Source organism: Macrobrachium rosenbergii, chromosome 6 (assembly GCF_040412425.1).
Source record: "Macrobrachium rosenbergii isolate ZJJX-2024 chromosome 6, ASM4041242v1, whole genome shotgun sequence".
Lineage (NCBI taxonomy): Eukaryota > Metazoa > Arthropoda > Malacostraca > Decapoda > Palaemonidae > Macrobrachium > Macrobrachium rosenbergii.
The window spans coordinates 1,172,501-1,195,687 of NC_089746.1; the positions used below are offsets into that span (position 1 = coordinate 1,172,501).

Genomic DNA, 23,187 nt, shown 5'->3' on the forward strand with positions numbered 1-23,187 from the left:
ATTATCTTCCGCAAAACTGTAGTTTTTTAATTATCACTGCCCTACATACCTCAACAATAATGGGAGTCCCCATGTGGGAACCAGGGTTGTGGGTGGGGAAAACTGAAAGCAAGCAATGTGCGGAAGATAATAACAGAAAATGTGCAATGTGTGGAAGATGATAACAGCAGAACACAACAAAACGACAAGAAAACTAACAGGGAAAAAAATGGTTTTTCATGCAAAAATGACTAGGAAATGATAGGGCACTAAAAGAACTTAAAAATACCAACCTAACAAAACCTAGGGGTGTTTACTGGTTACAATTTTGCCGTATTAGCTATGGAGGGGGGGCTGGTGTTGTCTTACCTCATAAGTCGGTCGGATGTTTCAAAATACCAGGTAGGAAACAACAGGGCACTAAATGAACCTAAAAATGCCAACCTAATGTAACCTAAGGGTGTATACAGGTTACAATTTTTACGTATTGTCTTACCTTGTTAGTCGGAGTCAGATGTTTCCGGATGCAGGGTAGCAATAGTACCCGAATGAGTGCCGCTTGGGGAAGCTCCACAGGGCCCAGGTTAGGAGGTATGACCCAAGGGTGGATAGTGTTGACCAGCAGCAACGAAGAAGGCGTGAAGCAATTCCTAATGATTCGGTACTGATCTAATAAACACGTAGCGGGAGATGTAGGCTACTCAAGGCAGTATTCTTTTTGAGTACCGTACCTAAGGACATAGGACTTAATATCCCTCCATAATTGCTCAATGTTCTGAGTATAAGTTTCTGGATCGCTTGGATCCACAAAAGCTTCACTATGCTTTATGGTCAAGCACTGATATCCGTGTTCACTTATTTTCTTATAAGACGCCCACTCGTCACTAACCATCATGCTACCCGACCTTACATACTTGAGAATAAGTGGGATGAGGGTAGTGGCGTCTCAACAGGGATTTTCAATTAAGGGCACTACAAAGAATTTCTTCGAAATCCGCTCTATTCCACCAAACACCCACACTCCACGAACTCCCCTACCACGTCTGTATTTAGATTTTCCAAACTTGGGCTCGTCGATCTCGACACAAATGTCTGGCCCTCCAACTGGTGGCTGATTTTCCACAAAATGTTCCGTCACCTCTAAACAGAAACTCCTCCAATTAACAGTTGTTTCAGCCTTCAGATTCAGGTTGTGGAAAATTTGTTCACGGGTAAAACGTCTCCTCACCCATGCATGTCCATAAAGAGAATTACTTTCCAAGGTTGAAAATGGCACTTATCCAGAAATGAGCCTTTATAGTCGGTTACGGAAAGTTGCACGCAGCACACTTTTTAGTTTTGGGATTTCAAACTTTGGCGTAACATCAGCAATACTGTAGATCACAGCGCAAAGTACAAGCCTTGGAACACTTAGGACACTTTACTTCCTTTGGAAGCTCACTGTGGTTTCTTAAAAATTGCAGTTCCTGAATTATTACAAAAAAAAAAAAAACGATTACTCGCCTCGTATTCAGTCACCTTACAACTATCACAAGTGCCGGCCATGACTAAACTGATTTTAGATTTGAATGAGTGCATTTTTAACCAGAAAACAGATTTCAACTTGAATTGGAACCGCATTTTTCAACAACTTCCGTGGGAAAAGGAAAATACTACTGATTAAAATAAATCTGAATTCTGATTGGCCAATTCAAAGTGAACCTCAGTCCAGTCAACTGAGATAAGAATGGCTAAAGTGTAACGCATGCCCAAAGAGGTCGTCGTCTTAACCTCATCCGTTGTAAGCCACCAAAACCAGTAGCCAATAGCAATGCATTTACTGTAGGTATGTACCGCATTCTCATTGGAGGACCTTGCTTAGCGGGTGGAGGTATTGCGTATGTAGGCGAAAATTGTCACAGTGTACAATGGGGAGAAGTCAAGTAAGGTGGAAACAAACACATGAACGTAATGAGAGCTACCCAGTGTGACATGGTGAACACCAAAATTTTAAAAAATATCGTGCCTTACTGTAATTTGACTAATTTTTTCTCTATTATTAAGCATTTGCGCAGGTTATGTATTGAGAAGAAATTTTTGTTTTAATGTGTTTTACCAGGAAAATATAAATTATAATGTGGGAGGCGGCTGGAGTCTTCCGAAAAATAACCCTGAAAAGTCGTTCGCCACCAGAAATTCTATCTCTCTTTAGTGTCCTTTTTTTTTTTCTATTAGAGACCTGACTCTCTCCAACCAATCTGCAAATGTTTCTCTATCCATTCGCAGAAAATTCTTGTAGTCTGCAGGGAACGAAACGATAAGTTCTTGCAATAGGTTTTCATGCGTAAATTTATTTCTTTTTCCATGCCATTCTTTCATACACAACTTTCTTTTCACACTTTCCTTTTTTCAGATTCTTCTAAGGTCAGAATAATGGCAACGCATGCAGCCTCTTTGCTCATCCTCACTGTTCGGGCTTTAACAGGCAACTGATGATTGTACAATCCTGCCTTTAGACAATACCAATGATTGCGCAATCACCAGTTTGTACAATCATGATGGATAGTGCATGGAGCCCATAAGATTAGGCCTAAGAAGATCTAGATATATATATATATATATATATATATATATATATATATATATATATATATATATATATATATATATATATATATATATATATATATATATATATATATATATATTATATATATACGTTTTGACTATTGCAGGTTTTGTCAAGCAAGAACTAAGGTGCAGACAGTAACATCCTCCATTCCATTCATAACTCCAAGACGACGGCAGTTTGGGTTAGGAGGGTTGCCATTGCTTTTATTTGCAATGCTTAGTTTCCTAGTGGGTGGTTAATTATTTATATTATATTTACATATGTTATCATATAGTATAACTACATTATAGTTCGTATATTACTAATAAAATTATTCATTTCATTGTCTGTGGTATTTGGGAGGGGCCTGTTTTGGCGGTGACCTTGACCCTGTCTGCTGTCCCTGGGGTGGTGGGAGGGCAGGGTCCTATCTCCTTCCATCTAGACTTTTAGCGTAGGCTTGTTTGTATCTGTTATTATCATGTCTCGATATGCATTGCATTTGTATTTTATTCTCGTGTTGTCTATCAGCTCTTGTAACGATGGTTTCTTGTCGCGTTTGTCTGTGTAGTGTTGGAAGATGGGTCCTGTGTTTCTGCTCAACATTAATTGCCGTCCAAGTTTCGTCGATGTCCTACCAATGTAGTTTTCGCAGGAAGGTCTGCATTCCTCCTCGGGGAAAATAAATTCATAAACTGCATTGGTAGTCACCTCCTTCGGCGTGGGTCCACAGGTGTTGTCTTTCATTACAATGGATATCAGTAGGTTGGGCTTGCAATATACCCGTATGTTTACGTTGGTGAATGGCTCTCGTGGCTTAACTCTCTTCTTAATAATTTTCTTGATGCTGTGTATACGAGTATTTATATATATATATATATATATATATATATATATATATATATATATATATATATATATATATATATATATATATATGTGTGTGTGTGTGTGTGTGTGTGTGTGTGTGTGTGTGTGTGTGTGTAGAATCTACTGGTCACTTTTTACCAGATACATATGTAATTGTAATAGCAACAATGCCCTCTTAAGGCCACCACTAATGTTCAGTTATACTTGCACAGTTATAGCCTGCACGGTCGGCCTGTGCAGGCAAAACTGAACGTTAATATGAACAACTTGCACAGTTTTTCCCGCTTGCGCAGGCGGCCTGAGCAAATAGCTCATCTCAATCGATCTGCCTATGGACAAACGGGTGTGCACGCGCACTTCAACGTTAATGTGGGGAGGCAACTTTTTGAGCTCAGTTCGCTCTGTCCTGAGTTTTATTAAATTTAAAAGTGTTTATTCCTAAATTATTGATGTATCGGACTTGCTTGTCTTTTTTAATAATTGATATGGATGTCAGAATATACAGTACATTTACAATTTTGCAATTTTCCACGGGAAAAATTATTGTGTGTAATAAAGTTTGAAAGTAGCAGCACCATCTCTGAATGTCTTGTAGATTTCATTGAAATCTATATAAATGAACCTTTGCTTGCAGAAGTAAAATCCAAAAGCTATAGTAACAGATTATGCCCATGGTTTTAAACAATATGTGCAAGTCAGTTTTAAATAAAAAATAAATACTCACTATGGCGATATAACGTAAAACAAGAATAGGTCTATAATACGTTTATTCATGATTATGCATCATATATAATATAATTCATTTTCAAAATGAGAACAAAGTAATATTCTACTTTCTGATAAAAAAAAAAACAATATTGGACTATGTATGGTTATTCACTGCTCACATCCCATGTAAGCCAGTTTTGAAATGAAATTACCGTAGACTAATCAACTCACAAATGAAACAAAGGAACAGTAGTAAACTAAGGGTGTTCACTCGCCGTAACACATCATAAGAAAGTCATTCTTAAAATGAAAACAAATCAGTATTAAGCATTCTCATGAAACAAAGATAATATTAGGCCTATATATGTCAGCTTTGAAATGAAAACAATTACTAACTTAATTAACACAATTATCTTGCCACGGAACTCTTCCTTCATTCATAAAATATGCTATAAACATTATTAACCGCTCTGTCACTGGACGTCTTACGTGACGTTTATGAATTTTTCCACGCTATCAGCAAGCCAATTACAGTCCTCTGATGCCATGGCTGCTACGGAGGAGTAAGAAAAAAGACTGTATCGTTAGTTGTGAAGGTTTGCCTGCACAGGCCGACTGTGCAGGCATAACTGCACAGGTATAACTGAACGTTAGTGACCAGTAGATTCTACATATATGTTTCAGCCTGAAAAGCAATAAAAACGATTGCCCACTTGGTGAGGATGTGTCTATTCCGGCTCTAATAAATGTATCTGAAAGCGACAGGTATATTTATTTACGAGAGGCAATTAACTTTTATCCCTCTCGTGGCCAGGTCAGCAACGTTACTTACTTGTGATTATGGAACTCGGGTTCGTTTCCCACTACCGGACATCACAATTTCTTCATATTTCTTGTACTTGGATCTTAAAGCTTTGTAGTGACAAGCGTATCCAAAAAAGCGCGAAGAATTCGAGAGGTGAAGAGGGCATTGTGCATTGCAATTATATATATATATATATATATATATATATATATATATATATATATATATATATATATATATATATATATGTGTGTGTGTGTGTGTGTGTATATATATATATATATATATATATATATATATATATATATATATATATATATATATATATATATATATATATATATATATATATATATGTAGAACTACTGGTCACTTTTACCAGACACATATGTAATTCTAATAACCACAATGCTCTCTTAACTTCTCGAATTCTTCGCGCTTTTTTGGATGTGCTTGTAACTACAAAGCCGTAAGATCTAAACGTAAGAAATTGAAGAGACTGTGATGGTTACGATGGTGAGGATGGGTCTATTCCAGCTCTAATAAATATATCTGAAAACGACAGGTATGTGTATGTACGAGAGGTAATAGACTTTTCATTCTTCTCATGGTCAGGTCGGCAACGTGACCTCCTTGTGATTATGGGGATGCGGGTTCGTTTCCCGCGACTGGCCATCACAGTCTTTTCAATTTCTTGCGTTTGGATCTTATGGCTTTGTAGTAACAAGCATATCCAAAAAAGCGCGAAGAATTCGAGAAGTTAAGAGGGCACTGTGGCTATTAGATTTAGATTTATGTATATATATATATATATATATATATATATATATATATATATATATATATATATATATATTTATACATATATGATATGAAAATTGCCTGAAACTATTATTTTTATCTTTAAGTAATCATGCACCTGTATGTACCTACTGTAGTAACGTTGAGTTTTGTAAGATTTGTCCTGTATTTTGACCACAACGCCAACATGAGGAAGCAAATAAGTATATACTGATTTCTGAGACTTGTAAGAGCCAAAGAGAAAATTTATATATATATATATATATATATATATATATATATATATATATATATATATATATGTATACAGTATATATATATATATATATATATAATATGTATACAGTATATATATATATATATATATATATATATATATATATATATATATATATATATATATAAACATACATATATATATATATATATATATATATATATATATATATATATATATATATATATATATATATATATATATATATTATACTTTACTTGGCCACACGTTCACTGCAGTTACGTCTGCAGAAGACTTATGTTGCAAAATATTTTGTGTCTGCAGGGTTTGTATCCGCCGTACCACGGAATCATTGCAAACAAATTCTACGACCCGGTTTTGAAGGCTGAGTTTAGAGCTGGGAGGAGTGAGTTTTTTGAGCAAAGATTCTGGGGAGGTGAACCCATCTGGAAGACAGTGAGACTACAGGTGACTATTCCCCACTCTGAATGAAAGGAGTTTTAAGTCTTGTAACAAGCAGGAATTTTTGCTAAACTGTTGGTTTCTTATCACCCGTCTTTCTCAGGACTTTGATATTCGATTTGAAAATCTCCATTTTTTATATTAGTTCATTCATTTGAAAATTGGTGCACGGGTTAAACACTAATTTTGCAGTCGCCCATAGTTGTGACAAATAATAAAATGTGTAAAATAAAAACGGGGGTCATAATCAGATATGATGTCATACTTTGCTAGGATCAAAGAAAAACTCTTCTTAACTCCCGTGCGCATTTCCAGGGCAAGAAATCGGCTACTTTCTTCTGGCCAGGATCGGAGACCGACGGAAACACTGGAGATTACTGGATACCTTACAACAAATCTGTCCCTTTCCAACATCGGGTTGATCAGGTATGTATAATGATAATACGGTAAGCCATAAACCTTTCCAAGCAAACATTTGACAGGATTAGTTACAAGGAAGGATAATTTTCATACACGTGTGGTCTCTCATACGTGAACCTTTCATTACCTCCTATTCGTTGTTCAGAGGCTAACGAAAAAAATCACTAGCAGATAGTAAGTCTCATTCCTCATTGCCTTCATAAATGATTGTGTAGAGCGGTTTTGATGAATGTGATTTGTCAAGTTTTTGTCAAAAAAAAAAAAGCTTGAGGCTCATTTCATTATCGGTCCTTCAAGGATATTCGACTGATGCCCCAAGGTCCAAGAGACTTCAAATTTCTCAAAAAAGATGCATTTTTCCAAAGTTAGTTCCTGAAACTGACATCACTGGCTGATAAGAGTGACGTCACCGGAATTATGAGAAAGTGGCTTTAAAGTTGGTGCTTACAATTGCCGAATATTTCAAGTTAACCTTGTGTTTTAATATTAAATTCCTCTGTTTTTAAATTGTTTTCAGCCATTATGAGACCAATTTTTATAATTTTAGTCTTCAAGTCTCAGAATTACTTCTCATTAATTTTTATATTGACATATGGATGCATTACCGAATACTGAGCCATGTTACTTCGGTGCCATTACCATAGAGAAACATTTTCAAAATCTTGAGTAGCAAGCTTCAGCGATCCGAACTTCCAGCAGTCAGCATGTTGGATGGGGCTAAAGTGAAGATGCTTTGAATTGTCTCAGAAGTCTGTGGTGTCCACATTTGTGCGACAGTGATGAACACTTTCCCCGCAGTGACTCGTTAAAAAGTTAAGAACTTATGGCACTTCGTTGTCAGTTTGGCGTCAGTGATTGCAGTAATGCTCATGGACACAATTTCAAAGTCCCGTTGCCATACTGTGTAGTTTCAGTGTCAGCATTGACGGAACCATCAAGCACAGTGCACAAGTCCCAAGTGTGAAGAGTCATCATCAGTTTGTCCCTTTGCATTCTCTCCCTCATTTGCTTTGTAAGTTCCCACAGACCTTCGATTCAAACCCATAGACTTATCAGGCACTCCAGCAGGCCTCCCGATGAGGAGACGGCAGGCAAAGACAGGATTCTCGTTAGAATGAGGATTGGAATGAAATACTACAGTATAAGAACTTCCTTGACAGCTTTCATAGGATTGTATGCATTATTTCTCATGTTGCCTCCAGCTCTGGTAACCTGTAATGAAAAGCTGTTATCACCAGGTGGTCTGTAGTTTACAGGTGTATATGCTCCTCGTCACTGTTCAAAAGAGAACTCGGTCATTATGATTAGCTTATATATATATATATATATATATATATATATATATATATATATATATATATATATATATATATATATATATATATATATATATATATATATATATATATATATATATATATATATATATATATATATAATATATATATAACTTCAGAACTACTCGACCCCTCACACATTTCGGGGAGGGTGTATTCCAGCTCTAGTAAAACTGACCTGAATTCGACAGACATATTTTATGGTTGATCTGAAAACTATTCATATCCCTCTTGGTTGTACAGTGGACTATGTGTGGTGGCCATGTTCTTCCTGTGTGTGAGTGCGAATTCCACTGTGCGAGGAAAGAGTTTTCTTTGTTTAGTTTGTCATCTAGATTCAAGGCTTCTTGGTGATAATTATCCCCTTGCTGTCACTCTTCTTGTTTATGCTTTTCTTACATTTCATCAACACTTTTTATAAACTTTACCAGAGTTTTAAGAAGGACATAAAAAAAAAGATTGACAGCAAGGAATATATGCATATATACAATACATTATATATATATATATATATATATATATATATATATATATATATATATATATATATATATATATATATATTATGTATATGTGTGTGTAATAACCAGGTACTTGGAACACTTCATGACAATAAGAATTTGGGTACCCTGCATTGCCACCAGCCAAATTCTTATTGTCATGAAGTGTTCCAAGTACCTGGTTATTACACAACTAATGACAGAATTCAAAATTTTACCTCACTTCAGCCAGATACCTGAACTCTCATAACAATAAAATTATGTTCCGAGTACTCTAAAGGCAACAGTGATCCCTTAAAAAGCTTATTGATCACGTGAAAAATCGGACTAAGTTTATCAAAACAAGTGTGAGGTATCAACAATTAAACAAGAAATATACTAAAGTAAAAACACTATTTTTAAACATTTTAAATACAAAAATTTATTTTTAAATTCAAAATTTATCATTAGAATTCACAATCTGAAAAAAAATTATTATTACTTGAAAACAACACAAAATTTAATTAACTCTTGAGCTAGATTCCAAAGGTTAATTTATCAAGAAATTTAATTAGTCAAGCAAAATTTAACCTTAGTAAATGAAAATTCAATCAAGTATGCAACGTTAAACTATAAAGAAATACTCAAAATGCTAAGTAAATACATGTTAAACCACAAATATACAAAATGTGAAATATTAAGAGATTGCAAACACAAGAACACACAAAAATACATAAAAGATTTACCAATGACAATTTCAATAAGGAGAAAATTCCTTAATATACCTTATTATACCATGGTAATAATAAGTAAAATTCACTTTGCCCTAAACAAGCTTGTGAAAACTTTCATAAATCACCTGAAATGCAGCTGCTCAAGATTCACAAAACACACTTGTGATAGGTGGCATTACTAATATATACACGTTACCACTACTATCATTATCAGATCTCAAAAGCTTAGATCAATATCAATGACCACACAAATATTTTATATTAACAAATTCTCTCTTTTGAAGAGAGAGAAGGAACCATACGAAAGGTCTCTGAAATCACTATGAGCAAATTTTATGATTCCAGCTATAAGTATACCAGTCATATGATGTCATTATTAAGGCATTTGGGAAAAAGATACAATAGAAAATTCTAGAAAAGAAAGATGACATCACTTCCTGAGCAAAACGTTTTGGGGCCAGAACTAGTGCATTAGAACAATATGTGATCAGAGCAATGTAATCTTAAACATGACACAATTGCCAAGTGCTTCGGTGAATAACTTGTTCGTATTTCTCAAGAAGGTACACATCTTTACCAGAAAATTGTATGGGACAAAGCTGTTAACGAAATCTTATCATGATCAAAACAGACTGCGGCTGGTTAATCATAAATGGCATGCTTTTAAAACAAAATGAAGAACCAAAGTTGGTCTTCAGAACTGAGCAGCCTGTTGTTACCCCGACCTGTCAACACATTATCTTTTGCAATGACAGTCAAAGCAAAACAAATGCTTAGACCCCGGGAGCACATGTGTATATGTATCATGCCAAATCCCCAGCTCCCTTTCTCCCAGCAGCAAAGAGACGTGAGCGGTTTTAGGCCGACAGTTCGAGACATGTAAGGCGTCTGTTATGATTTTAGAAGATGTTGGAGTGGCTTTGTTTGTGTGTTTATTAGTCTGTAACACCCATTTGCTTTCAGCAAGCCTATCTGTTGATTACATACATAATACTGGGGTGTCTACACGAATAGCAAAGTGTCCTCCCTCTGACCGGCCGGCTGCGGATTTGAACCCGCAACGCAGACTTCTTATAAAGTCCGAGTCCGCTGCTCAACCGACCGAGCCATCAAGGCTCCATATATATATATATATATATATATATATATATATATATATATATATATATATATATATATATATATATATGAAACGCCCTTAAAGAGAATGTCAGAAGATGTTACCCTTCGGGTCATGAGGACCCATAATTTTATGGGATGAGGCACAAGTACTGACCAGATCCAGTGCTGCTTAACTTGGCTGGTCAAGCGACCAACTCTGTAGCAAACAAAAGTTTCATGGCATAATTTGTTGAGGACCGCACTTTCCAGTTCTGTTCATTATTTCTTTTGGTCAAACAAAGTATATTATGTATTCAAACTTTTTAATGGATTTTTATATGTTTATAATTCGCCACTGTCCTTTTATACATGATTTCAATAGCTAATTTGTAACCGTAAAATTTTATTGCGGTTTTCTGACTTTCCAGGGTATCTAAACTTTTTTTTTTTTTTTTTGCCGATTATTATGTATACCTTTTAAATGTGGCGGGTCTTTTCTCATTCCTGTTCAAATCCCCTTTTCCAAATAGGTGCTGGACTGGCTCGATCTACCTGCAGCCGATCGTCCTTCCTTTGTGTCACTCTACATGCATGAGCCAGATACCACAGGGCATCGCTTTGGGCCCAACTCGAATGAGGTGCTCTTTTCATTTCTTGTCTTCCTTTTCTGGAACGGTTGAAATTCGTTGAATTCATGTCAAGCTTATATCGCAAAATGGTCACAGCTAAGAATCAAAACTGAATGTATTATTGCCTATTGACGAGATTGTTGCAGTATCTTTGCAGCTTCGTAAAACATGTCATCACCACAAACGCAACTCAATTAAAAATTTCAGATGACGAATGCTCTTGTCTTCGTTGACTCGATGATCAAGCGTTTGGTTGAAGGTCTCAAGGCGAGGAACCTCTTGTCTTGCGTTAATTTATTGGTTGTGGCAGACCACGGAATGGCAGATGCTGGCGATGACAAAACTATCCTCCTCGATGCATTTATTCCGGATCTCAAAAATCGCACCAGATTTTGGCATGGTGCTTTTGTCAGGATGCAACCAAACGATGAATCTAAGGGTAAGTACAGTGTGGCAAATGAGCTTGCGGGAGTACAAGCGAAAGAGACGGACTTTCATATTGACATATCTGAAAAATTCGCTTGTTTAGATTTTCATGAAGGGGTTTTGAGAATGCAACGAACTGCTAATGTTTAATGGACTCTCTTGGTAAGATTAGGCTCATTTGGTTTTATGTTTTCTGACACCAATTTTCTAATGTTCGCGTTGAAACAGTCATGATTTCGAAGGCTTTTGTTTCCTTACGGACTTTGCAACAACCAGCTTAGGACGGTGAACTTTATGGATTTCCACTTGTTTAAAGCAGCTGAAACAATGAACAAACAGCTGAGCTAATCAGGCACCAGCTCTGTTTCTTCTTCTCCTTCCTCCTCATTCGTAGATAATTTGACCTGTTGCGGCAGTCACTTCCACCCCCAGAATTGCCATGTTTTTCCTTTTTTTTTTTTTTGGTAGCCTTCTTGTTATATTGCTTCCTTAATTCATTGTTAACATTCGCTAATTATCTCTCACAGCAACTAAAATGGAAATGATGGAAGCTCTCTCCTGTAAACTACCTGTGATGAGAGTATACGAAAAGACTACGCTTCCCATACGGTAAGATATAATGTACGATTTCAAAGGTTAACAATTTTACACTGTAGAATGAAGTGCCGTGAATTTCATTACAAGAAGAAAGGGAATACATAAGAAGCCTCCCGCCGTAAATGATTTTCCGAGCCAAATATGTAACCAATAACAATAAGGAAAAACTGGAATTTTTACTAATTTTGTTTTTGTGGAGGTTATCTTTTCCATAAAATTAATACTAGTTCTTCCAGGTGGGCTCATAACTTTATATACGAACACCTAATCAAATGCACGGCCGCTAATTTCTGCCAAAACAGGGCCATTGGTGTTACTTAGCCAGAGCACTTCACTTGCATTTTGTTCTTTGCGAGCAGATTCCACATTGGAAGCCAACGCCGGGTAGAAGACATCGTTGTGGACGTCGATCCGGGTTACTCTGTGGGAGGGGATGCGTCCTTCAGAGCTGATGCAGGAGAACATGGCTACGACAACTTCTTTCCTGTCATGAATGTGAGTCACAGCTGCACATGATTATCTGAAGGAGAGCGCACCTTTTAGGTTACCAAAAAGATCCAGAGACTCGGAACTGTGATATAGCCAAAACAAAAGTTATATGGCAATAGGAGGTCATGTTTGATATTTTCTTATTCGTTTTTAAGAATGTTTCCTTGCGCACCACTTCCATATTTTATATTTATACAAAATAGTGTATAACTATTAAACGGTATAATTCATTCCTACGGAGAATGACTTAGTTTAATTCGGTCCTCAGTGAGTGTATGCTACTGGCAAAGAGTGAAAATCAGATACTACAAAATTCCCGGGAAACCTATACTGTAGAATGTCTGGCTTATTTAGGCAAAATATTAGATTGTTAGTTGTTTTCTACTAGTTAGCAAAGCATAAAGACAGAATCATGAAAACAGTCTTTACTGAAGATACGTATTTTGAAGTGAAAGAGTAGATACAAAGTAATACACATGACTTTTTTGTTCCTGAAAAAAAACAATAAAATAAGACAAGTATTGCATTGAACAACTTTGCTTCAACAAGGAAGGCTAGAATATCTTTTTGAATTGGGCTTCATTCCCTTTCTCGCACAAGAACACTTCATATTTTGGCACTTGTTCTTGCACACACACCTGTGGTCAAATAAGACTCATGGAGTATGTTAAATAGCTCATAGTCTGTGATGTAAAACTAGATGAGAGTGATGCTTTCTTTAACATGGTATACCAACTCACTTGTTTTTCACCACCATCAGATCATAGCGATCCAGAAGTCAGTAGTCCCTTGATTCCTTCTTAGTAGTCATCTAAGCCTTTTTCACATTGCACACTGTCTTTCGTAAGGGATTTCGTTTAGAAAATGACGGGTTTTAGCAGCACTGGTCCGCAGCTTAGACAGTTCTTCATTGAATCGTTGTCGCATTTCAACATGCCGTGGTTCTTGCCCGGACACTGCACCTTGCTCTTCCATTCTCATGCAAAGCCTCATACAAAGGCTAGCGTCTGCTGTGCTAACTGAAACACGTGAACTAAACAAAGACTGAAGAGTGATACCATCACTAGCAGGGGTATTTTATACTTTCCTGGTTTACCTTTTTGCTTATATAGAATGCCTTGGAAATATGTTAAATATTAAGCGTTTCATTGTTTGCCTTATTTAAATAAATCAGGTATTTTATAGGTTTCCTGGGAATTTTGTACGATGCTTGATTTCAAACATCGCCAGTAACATATAAAATAACGACCTAAAAGAATCACTTTGGGGATTGTGTGGAGTGTTAAGTTTCCAAACGACATCAATGAACTAATTGTCCGAAAAGCAAAGGGTATTGTAACAATATACCCACAAGTAAAATTATACAACATGGCTAGCTGCTTAGTGTAACACGGAACGTCTACTATAAATCTTCTAGTATAAAAGTGTGCTAGGTGCCATCACAGGAAGAATATGATTTTGATCTAATTCAAATATGATTACTCCTAATTGAAGTCATTAAAAGTTGTTTTTCTTAAAAGCTCTGACTTTTCTAGGCAATGTTTCTGGCATATGGTCCTGACTTCCAAAATCACATAGAGGTAGAGGCCTTCCAGAACATTGAACTCTACAACCTGATGTGCCATTTATTAGATGTGAAACCAGCTCCCAACAATGGTACGTGGGGAGCTCTTCACCATATTCTCGCTCATCCACCGCCATCCCCTCTCCACCCAGGATATGTAAGTTTCAGGTTGTGGGTGCTTTTATTTCCCAGTATAGAGATACACATGGGTAACCTCTTGAGTTCCAAATTCGATATAGAAAACACTATTCAGTTTCCTTTAGTAAGAGAATTCTGTATCAAAGAATAACTCTGATGCCAAGGGTTTATTCAGTAATGAATGAAAAATTAAGCCTCTCAAATGGGTGAATTTGCGTACGTTAGTTTTAATCAACAAGTTTCTTGTCTGGGACGCAAATTCATCAACGGATTTTTTTTGCTGAGCTAGTAGATAGTCTGCCTCCATTCATTTCATGCATAACTTCTTTGAAGACTGCAGTGTTATCGTTGCTAATTTTAATGTCTATTAACAGGAAAAACTGCATTGCACTGCAAAGCAAAATTAAGGAATCTAACATTATAAGAGACATTCTCCAAAAAAGCTACATAAGTGTGTAAGGTTTCGAGTCAGCACTGGGTTCTTATAACATCAGTAGAGATTTTAGTTCATCCCAGGATGCCTTCACATGTCTCTCTTGCAAGGTTGCCCTTCCTAGGTTTCCACTTGGCACTGAGTTCTTGCAGCTTCGTTAAAGATTTAAGTTCATCCCAAGATGCTCTCCTATGGCTGTCTGGCATGGTTACCCTTCTTGGGTTTCCAGCAGCACTGAGTTCTGACAACATCAGTCGAGATTCAAATTCATCCCAGGATGCCCTCACCATCATGTTCTCCGGTGGCATAACCAGAGGTTATGCCACATGCACAGATGGGTGGTGGTAAGGAGAACTTGGCTATTAACAACTGGTGTAGGTTCTTGTAAGCAATCCGCTTGCCTTGCATGTCTAGCTAATGTGTAATGTTGGGGAAGAGGCATCTAGGATAACCTCAAGGACATATTCTGCCTTCTTTGTTGAACTTGTGATGTTTTAGAGGCAGAATTGTATGTCTGCTCTCTGGAGACAGGCATGTTTCAGGGATAGATGGAGACTGGTGGCGTTCAGATATGCTACTTTGCCTGGGAACACCATGTGGTATTTCTTCTTATGATATTATCTCAGTAGCAGTAGGCATAACCATATTTTAGCCTGTTAGTTGCTTTTACAATTTCAGGAATCATTGCGGGTTCTTTTAAACTCTACTTAACAAGGAGGATTTGAAAACAGCAATTGAAATATGGGAAAAGAATATAAAAAGAAAACTCACAAACACAATAACACGTTTATTAACAACCTTATTTACAACCAGAGGAAATGAAATGTTGCATCTCCTTAGCTTTCATTCAGCGTGACACAAATCAAAATAAATCAAAGCAGTTATAGACAAGGGGAACAGGCTGAAAGGTAGAGCAATTCAAAATGGTTATGTAACTGGTGAGTTATCCTTCATGGCTGGGGCTTCAGCTGAAGAGATGACGCAGGCACGGTGGCACTGTTGCTCGAAGACGACACAGAAGGGTACCTTCAGGATGGGACAGCAAATGTTCGTATGTTTCTCCTAGCATCCGCAAATGGAGGGCTGAAAGAGCAGGTTGCTTCTCTTCGTCGAAGGCAGGTAGAAAATTTCTGAAGACAGGTGATCACAAGCCATCTGAAGGGGACTCTTGCCTTATGTCGGAAAATTGACTGCTTGTCCGGCTTCTTGTTCTCTTGCTTGCCCTCTGTGTAGCGGGCGATTCTATGGAAGTTTATATACCCCTAAATGTGGGGGGTTAATGATGGCACTACAGGCGACTGTCATTTCCTTATTTGGAGATTTTTGAATTTCTGCATGCTGACAGATTCCTAAAAACCGCCCATCCGCCACACGACAGTCGCTTATGAAAAACATATATTTTCGTTTTAATATGCTTCTTCAGATGAAATAGCTACTAGCCATGACAGTTGCCAAGGATATATGAAACCTTGCTTGGTCTGCTGTGCTATTGGTATGATTTGAAATGAGAGCAAATCAGAGCTTAAGCACTGTAATTATGCTGTTAGTGACTCTTGGGTTGGAAATATATGACTGTATATAGTCTGTTAGTTGCCGAGGGGGTTATGCGAGAGATTGCCAGTGGAGGGTTACTATTCCTAGGATATGACCAGTTTTTTATACACCATGCAGGCGGTAATTTGGTTACAGGAAGATTGGTGAGTATGCAACCGAGACCTTGTGTCATGGAATGAGCATGATGTATGAGCACAAGACTGTGAGGGTGCTCTGTAACTGGGAGCCTCAATCCAGCAGTGAAGGTTGGAGCTGACAACAAGTTTAAGAATGAACACAATTACGTAGCGAAACTTGAAAGAAATATTTTGGAATATATCTCTCTATATGATTTGCAAAGCTGTGTTAAGACACTAAAATTGATGTGTTAGTACAGAGAGGAAGGAGTACACTCATTTAGAATGGTATCAGAAGCGTGGATAGAAGTATTTTAGGATATCACTCAGTAATGACCATTACTGGATGTTCACTCTAATGACCCTTAGAGATCTACAGTACACTTTGCAGTAACTAAGAGGTTGAACGTTATACTAGACGCCAAGACTATGCTCAAGTTGCACGATCTATGAACTGAAAAAGAAAAAATGAAAACCAGCAATCTAGGATTGTCTTCACTGCCTGATGTCCTGCGCATAGCAGTGCACCTTTCGAGAGTTGCTATCCTCTGTATGAAAACACCTACTCAGAGTCATGGTGTCTTCAGTTTTATCTAGAACGCTACCTCTTTCCCTGAAGCTGTTCAGTGGCAAGTAATGTAGTCTAATGGGAGCTTTTCTTTTAGGAATGTTCATAATGAATAATCCTAACGTTGAACGAAGACCGGTAATCTCATCGTCAAATAGTGCTTACCCATCTTGACATTCCCTTCCATTGCACTTATGAGCATTATTGCTTTGTGTGGATTCATTGATGGTGAATGATTTTGTTTTCTATTCTATCTCTACATAATTGCCCCTGTAATATTATAATTTCTGTATTATGATTAATAATTATTCATGTTAATGCTGATAATACAAGCAATACCATAATACTATAAGAATATGAAGTCAATGGTCCTCTCTAAAAGAGAGTGAGTGTTATTCAAGGGAAGGTCTCAAGGAGTTATAATAGAAGGAAAGAGGCCTCAAAAAAAAAATGCTACATATGAAAAAGGTATCCATTCAATTTGAAATAAGGACTCTACAAATATAATAATGAGAAGTGTTCCACTCATTTCATGAGAGCTGAAATTGGTGCTCAGCTAATTTTCATGAGATTAGGTAAACTTTTGGGCAAACTGGACACAGCAACAGTTTGTTTTACCGAATAAAAAGAAACATATTCTACATTAGTACTACCGTATTTTATTCTTCTTTCTGGGGAAATAGAAGAAATATGTACGTTAATTTATATATCACTCGTAAGTTTTTTCTACCCTTTTCCAAAAATACAGTGATTGAAAACAATCGATATACTAATGTGAATATGATGAAATTAAGAACTGCACCATAGTAATATGCACTGTAAAGTACCACTTCAGCAACATAAATAACAAAAATAACAGTCGGATAGCCATGTATTACTTAGGAATTTTTAAACACAATCACATTGTTTTTCAAGACTCTTGGTCTTTAATTTGCTCATGAATTCAGAATAACAGAAGATGAATGACTGGATCGATGCTTACTCCTGTAACAGACGCAGTCTCCTGAAAACAATCGCTGCGAAACAATGAAGCCGAAAACATTGTGCCTATTAGCAGTCAGCTGTGGGGGAAAATTACGTTTTCTTTAAAGCCTCGGCTGATGGTTTCTTCTCCCTCGTGCTTGCGTGGATGGTGCTCGAAATTCACTGGACGTGCTAAAGCATTTTTCTCAGAAAATATGAAAACACGCAGGTCATTCACACGTAACCTTTGGACACTGTTTCAAAGAACATCGTTGTTCATTTATACATCTTCTTCATGATCCTTTTTACTTAACTTATGATCGAGATGCATATTGATGACTTCATTCATCTCATCATTTTCTTTTCTTTACTTTACAGTATTCCTGCTTTTTCACCTGTGAAGTAGTTTTTAAATGATTTCTTATGACAATATTAAAGCCATTAAGCGAAAGATAGTCTGCAATTGTTACCAAATTCCACTTTGTCAGCTGGTCGGCACAGAGTTAATGTGTTTGCATTATGAAATTTGACTCTTACACCACTCGAAACGAAGGAAATAAGTTAATAAACTTTTGGTTGAAAAAAGTGTCTTTTGCCAAGGTGATGTAGAACACAGAGACCTGTCAATATTCTTCAGTTTCAGAGACAAACCCTCCACCTTTAGATGCGTTGTATCCTAACAGTCCTTTCTCATTTCTTCTCACAACTCACTTTAGCTTCAGTTTATCAAAAGTTCCGAGAAGCTTGTTGAACTCTATATTTCTGCAAGTTCAAAAGCCCAATGACTAGTTTAATGCTCACGACTAGTTTGCAGCAGCGCTTTTTCCTGTTAAAGCATCTGTAATTATAACCTTAGTATATGAATAATTTACCCTGATTTTTTTCTGACCGCGTGCTCTCCCCAACCCAAGGAGAGCCTGCTCCCTGTGGCAGGACTGCCACGGAAAGAAGACATCGCAGATTACCTAGGAGATGGGAACTGTGAGGGAGACCAGAGAGAGGCAAATACGGGAGAGTGGGTAAACAGCCTTTCCAGCTCACAAAAAAATGTGCGTCAGCTACTCGCTGATCACTTGCCATGGGGCCTACCTAGGATGGGGCCGCTGAGGGATTCAGCATTACTGATGGCACAGCCTGATTTTTTAACAGGTAAGACATGATGTTGTCTTAAACTTCTGATATTGTATAGGTGATAATCCGGACAAATCGTTATTTGTAATAGAAAAGCTGATGGCATCTAGTTAAGTAGGAAGGTGAAACGCTGAGTACGGTAATAATTTTCAAGAAAACCTTTTCAGAAAAAAACATATACTACTGACACCAATTGTACGAGTATGTTGTCCGAATGTACTTTTTTGTATCCTTGTGAATACAACCACAATCATTTAACATGTGAAACAAGCAGTTGGTTTCATCTCCTGGTATTGCACGCTTTATCATTTTCAGTTAAACTGGGAAGGTATTAGCTATCACAGCAATAAATAAAACTTAAGAGAAAAACATGTCCTGCTGACAGCAATTATGCTTACGCTGTCACCAGTTAATCTTTATATCTTTATCAGCTTATTCGACTGCACTCAAGATGCCTTTGTGGACTAGCTTCACAGTATCAGGGTCCCAGAAAGGAAGTCGACCTGTTCGCTGGCGAAGTGACATCAGACTGGGATTAGATGAAATGATCCCCTGCTCTAGCCACGACGCTCTTCGACCTTACAACATCACTCGCCTGCCTTTATTCCCACCAGGTAAGTTTCATTATCTTTGGCCGGAGAAGAATAGTCAGGGAAAGGGAAATGTTTCTGTATGAATTACAATCAAAACATCGGCGTCAATAACCTAGATGTTGTCACGCCAGTTTTAGTAACCATAAATCAATCAACCAATCAAAACATAGTAAAAGTGTAAGAAAACTTTTTAAGCTATGGATAAAATAGTGAGTTCGTTTTGTTTCGTCAGTTTCCAATAATGTGTTTTGTGAATGGACTGTTCCAGTTTCCCCGGTAGAATTTCTGTCATAGGTAGAAAAGTGGTAAAAACCAAATAATAGTAACAATGCTAATGTATTTCTTTTTGAAAATAAGTCTGGTTCTGTAATACAAGGATAAGAATTCCAAACCCATGTTTCAAAGATCTCCACCTAGAAGCATTTACTTCAAATTTAATTTGGTTGAACCTTATCAAACACGTCACATTTTATATGTAGTCATTATTACTTTTTCCTCAAGGTGTAATTTATCTTCGTGTTTATCAAACTGTAAAGTTTATATTACTCACTGTATTTTCCTGACGACATTCACAAGAAGTCAGTGTTTTTAAATGCAAAGGCGTAATCAAAATGATTCGAAAGTAAGCCTATAAAAGAAAACGCCATGCAGTACCTGATTGAGATTAAGCCGCCGTTCCTTTTGAAGTATTGACCTTGTGCACTCATACCTCTCAGTGCTCCTGCCACGCTGGAAACCTTCCATGATGCCCCTTCCTCTAAGCAAGTCACGCATCATCTGCCATTTTCATAGGATCTCCCAATTATGGCCAATCAACGGATTTATTGCTCTGCGACTATTCCTCTTCTCCCGAGGGTGTTCAAGCTGAAGGGTTCCATACTGACACAATGCTGATCAAGTGAAAATCGCAGATGGTGCTTGAAAAGGCAAAAAAGGCACTCTCTGAGACAGTTATAAGAGGTGTAAAAGAAACGAGCAGGACAAATTTACTGCTGATTTATTGGTGACCCAGGCGGTTTATATAGCGGCAGACTGACGTCAAGCTGCGGAACACAATGGGAACAAGGGTGACCTGAGGTCGATAATAATTAACAATAAATACAGTGAACGAATACATTTTGAATCATACAAATGGACAGAAACGGAGTTGAATACAATCTGATGCCTGTGGAAGAAGAATACATGATATACAAATTGGAGACAGGTAAATAATTATATACATAATTCAAATGATTGGATCGACGTGACCCGAAACGCCAGGTGTGACGAATTGTAGAAGCAAAAAAAATGGGACGTCACCATAGAAAACTCGCACAGCAGAGACTTTACACAGTCACATTGAAGGGAGTAGTGGAACTGCTGGGAGCGATGTGAATGCTAGATCAGTTGTCCACTGAAATTTAACTCACACATGCATTTTGATATTTATAGGTGCTACCTCGTTACTTTTGTTAAATTGTATATTTATACTGATATATATATATATATATATATATATATATATATATATATATATATATATATATATATATATATATATATATATATATAGAAGACAGGAGATTTTGGTGCAGTCAGACCACAAAACGCATCAGGTAAGGGTGACGAAGTGAAGGTCGGTCATTAATAGGTAATCCATTTAATACACCGGCGCACTTCGTAATGACATTGTTACATTCTCATGGCTAAAAGAGAGAAAATAAAAAGCATACAGTTTTAAAATACATGAAATATAAAAATTTTTCTTGCAGAGTCTCAATATATTATATACAAGTACATTAAAAAGCAAAATAAAACAGGAAATTACATTTTGGGCAAGTATATTTATACACGACTGAAGATAGCATAATTGGGCAGAGTCTATCTTTAAATTTAAAAAGTGACCCCACTGTAAAAGGATTTTTCGGAATAAGAATGACCTGTAACATGTTATTTTTTTCTATTGCAGGCTTAATGTTCTATTTCTAAATTTATCAGCTTGAATATATGGTATACTGGCATCAAGTTTCTTCTTTGGCATTGTACTAATAACATGAGAATTAGATAGTTTCCTGTTTAGGAAATTTTTGCAGTATCTATAGAAAGCATCAGAAGGAAACCAGTCATCGGTAAAATATTTATGTAAAAACGATATTTTCTTTATGGTATGATTCCCATGACGAGGTTCAAGTATAAGCCATGTGGAGGAGAGTAAAATTTGAATTAAGTTTAAAATTATAAAAGCATGCACTGTGAACATTTGAACCCAAGCCTGTAAAAGTCTTTTCTAAAAACAGAAGTATTAACGCTATCGTTGTATCGGAACACCAGGACATCCAAAAAGGGTAGTTGGTCATTTTCTTCTCTCTCTAACGTGAATTTAATATTGGGGCGTATTTCCTTAATGTAGGAGAGAAATCGGCCAGCATGAAAAGCAGATTTGAAAAGAACGAAGGTATCGTCGACGTAACGTTTTCACACAAGAGGATAAAACCCAAGGGGGCAGTTTTCCAACATGCCCTCCTCCAGGAAGCATATAAAAATGTTGGAAAACGTGGGACCAAGAGGTGATCCCATTGCCATCCCATCAACCTGTTTAGATGAATTATCATTAAAAATGAAGGCAGTGTCCAGCACTGATAACCGTAAAAGTTTCTTAAAACAGTATCGATCGTAGTTAAAATAAGTGTCATTGGGTTCAACAAAGATTTTATCTAATATAATCTCAATTGTTTCCTCCACCGGGACATTCGTAAACAGTGATTCAGCGTCAAAACTTATTTTAACTACGATCGTTGCTTAACATAGAACTCAGTTTATATTTAGAATAACTTACAGCTAAGGGGTATTATACGGTCTACTACTACCTGTATCTGAACCACTAGGCACAGCTTCGAGTTCTGGCTTGGACAAATGCCCATGTCAGCTGTGGTTCCCCTTGGGAGCAAGTAAATCTCAAAGAGGTAAATTAGATATTAAGTGTTATTTGATGCTTTATATATATATATATATATATATATATATATATATATATATATATATATATATATATATATGTGTGTGTGTGTGTGTGTGTGTGTGTGTATATATATAGATACATTATATATATATATATATATATATATATATATATATATATATATATATATATATATATATATATATATATATATATATATATATATATATATATATATATATATATATATATACAATTGTGAAAATGGGGGTATTCCAGCTATAAAAATTATATATATATATATATATATATATATATATATATATATATATATATATATATACACACTGTGTATGTGTGTGTATACATATATAGCAACAGATATATGCAGCATGTATGAGCAGAAACAATTATGTCTTTCTTTGTTTCTGATTGCTTTAGTTAATCTTTATGAATCTTCCCACTAGATACTGGAGTTTGTTCATTCATTCCTCATTTCAGATCTAGGCCTTGTAGTGAAGAAT

General features: G+C 36.5%; 1 protein-coding gene across 1 annotated transcript in view; it reads left to right on the forward strand.

Annotated features, from left to right (window-relative positions):
- The window catches only part of LOC136839103 (venom phosphodiesterase-like), an 86,377-nt gene that overhangs the window by 57,510 nt on the left and 5,680 nt on the right, over positions 1-23,187 (forward strand). Inside the window, exons 4-12 of the mRNA XM_067104747.1 lie at positions 6,316-6,459; positions 6,769-6,879; positions 11,055-11,162; positions 11,361-11,592; positions 12,107-12,188; positions 12,536-12,671; positions 14,201-14,386; positions 18,913-19,150; positions 19,564-19,746. Coding sequence (XP_066960848.1) covers positions 6,316-6,459; positions 6,769-6,879; positions 11,055-11,162; positions 11,361-11,592; positions 12,107-12,188; positions 12,536-12,671; positions 14,201-14,386; positions 18,913-19,150; positions 19,564-19,746 — 1,420 coding nt within the window. The remainder of the gene's footprint in view (positions 1-6,315; positions 6,460-6,768; positions 6,880-11,054; positions 11,163-11,360; positions 11,593-12,106; positions 12,189-12,535; positions 12,672-14,200; positions 14,387-18,912; positions 19,151-19,563; positions 19,747-23,187) is intronic.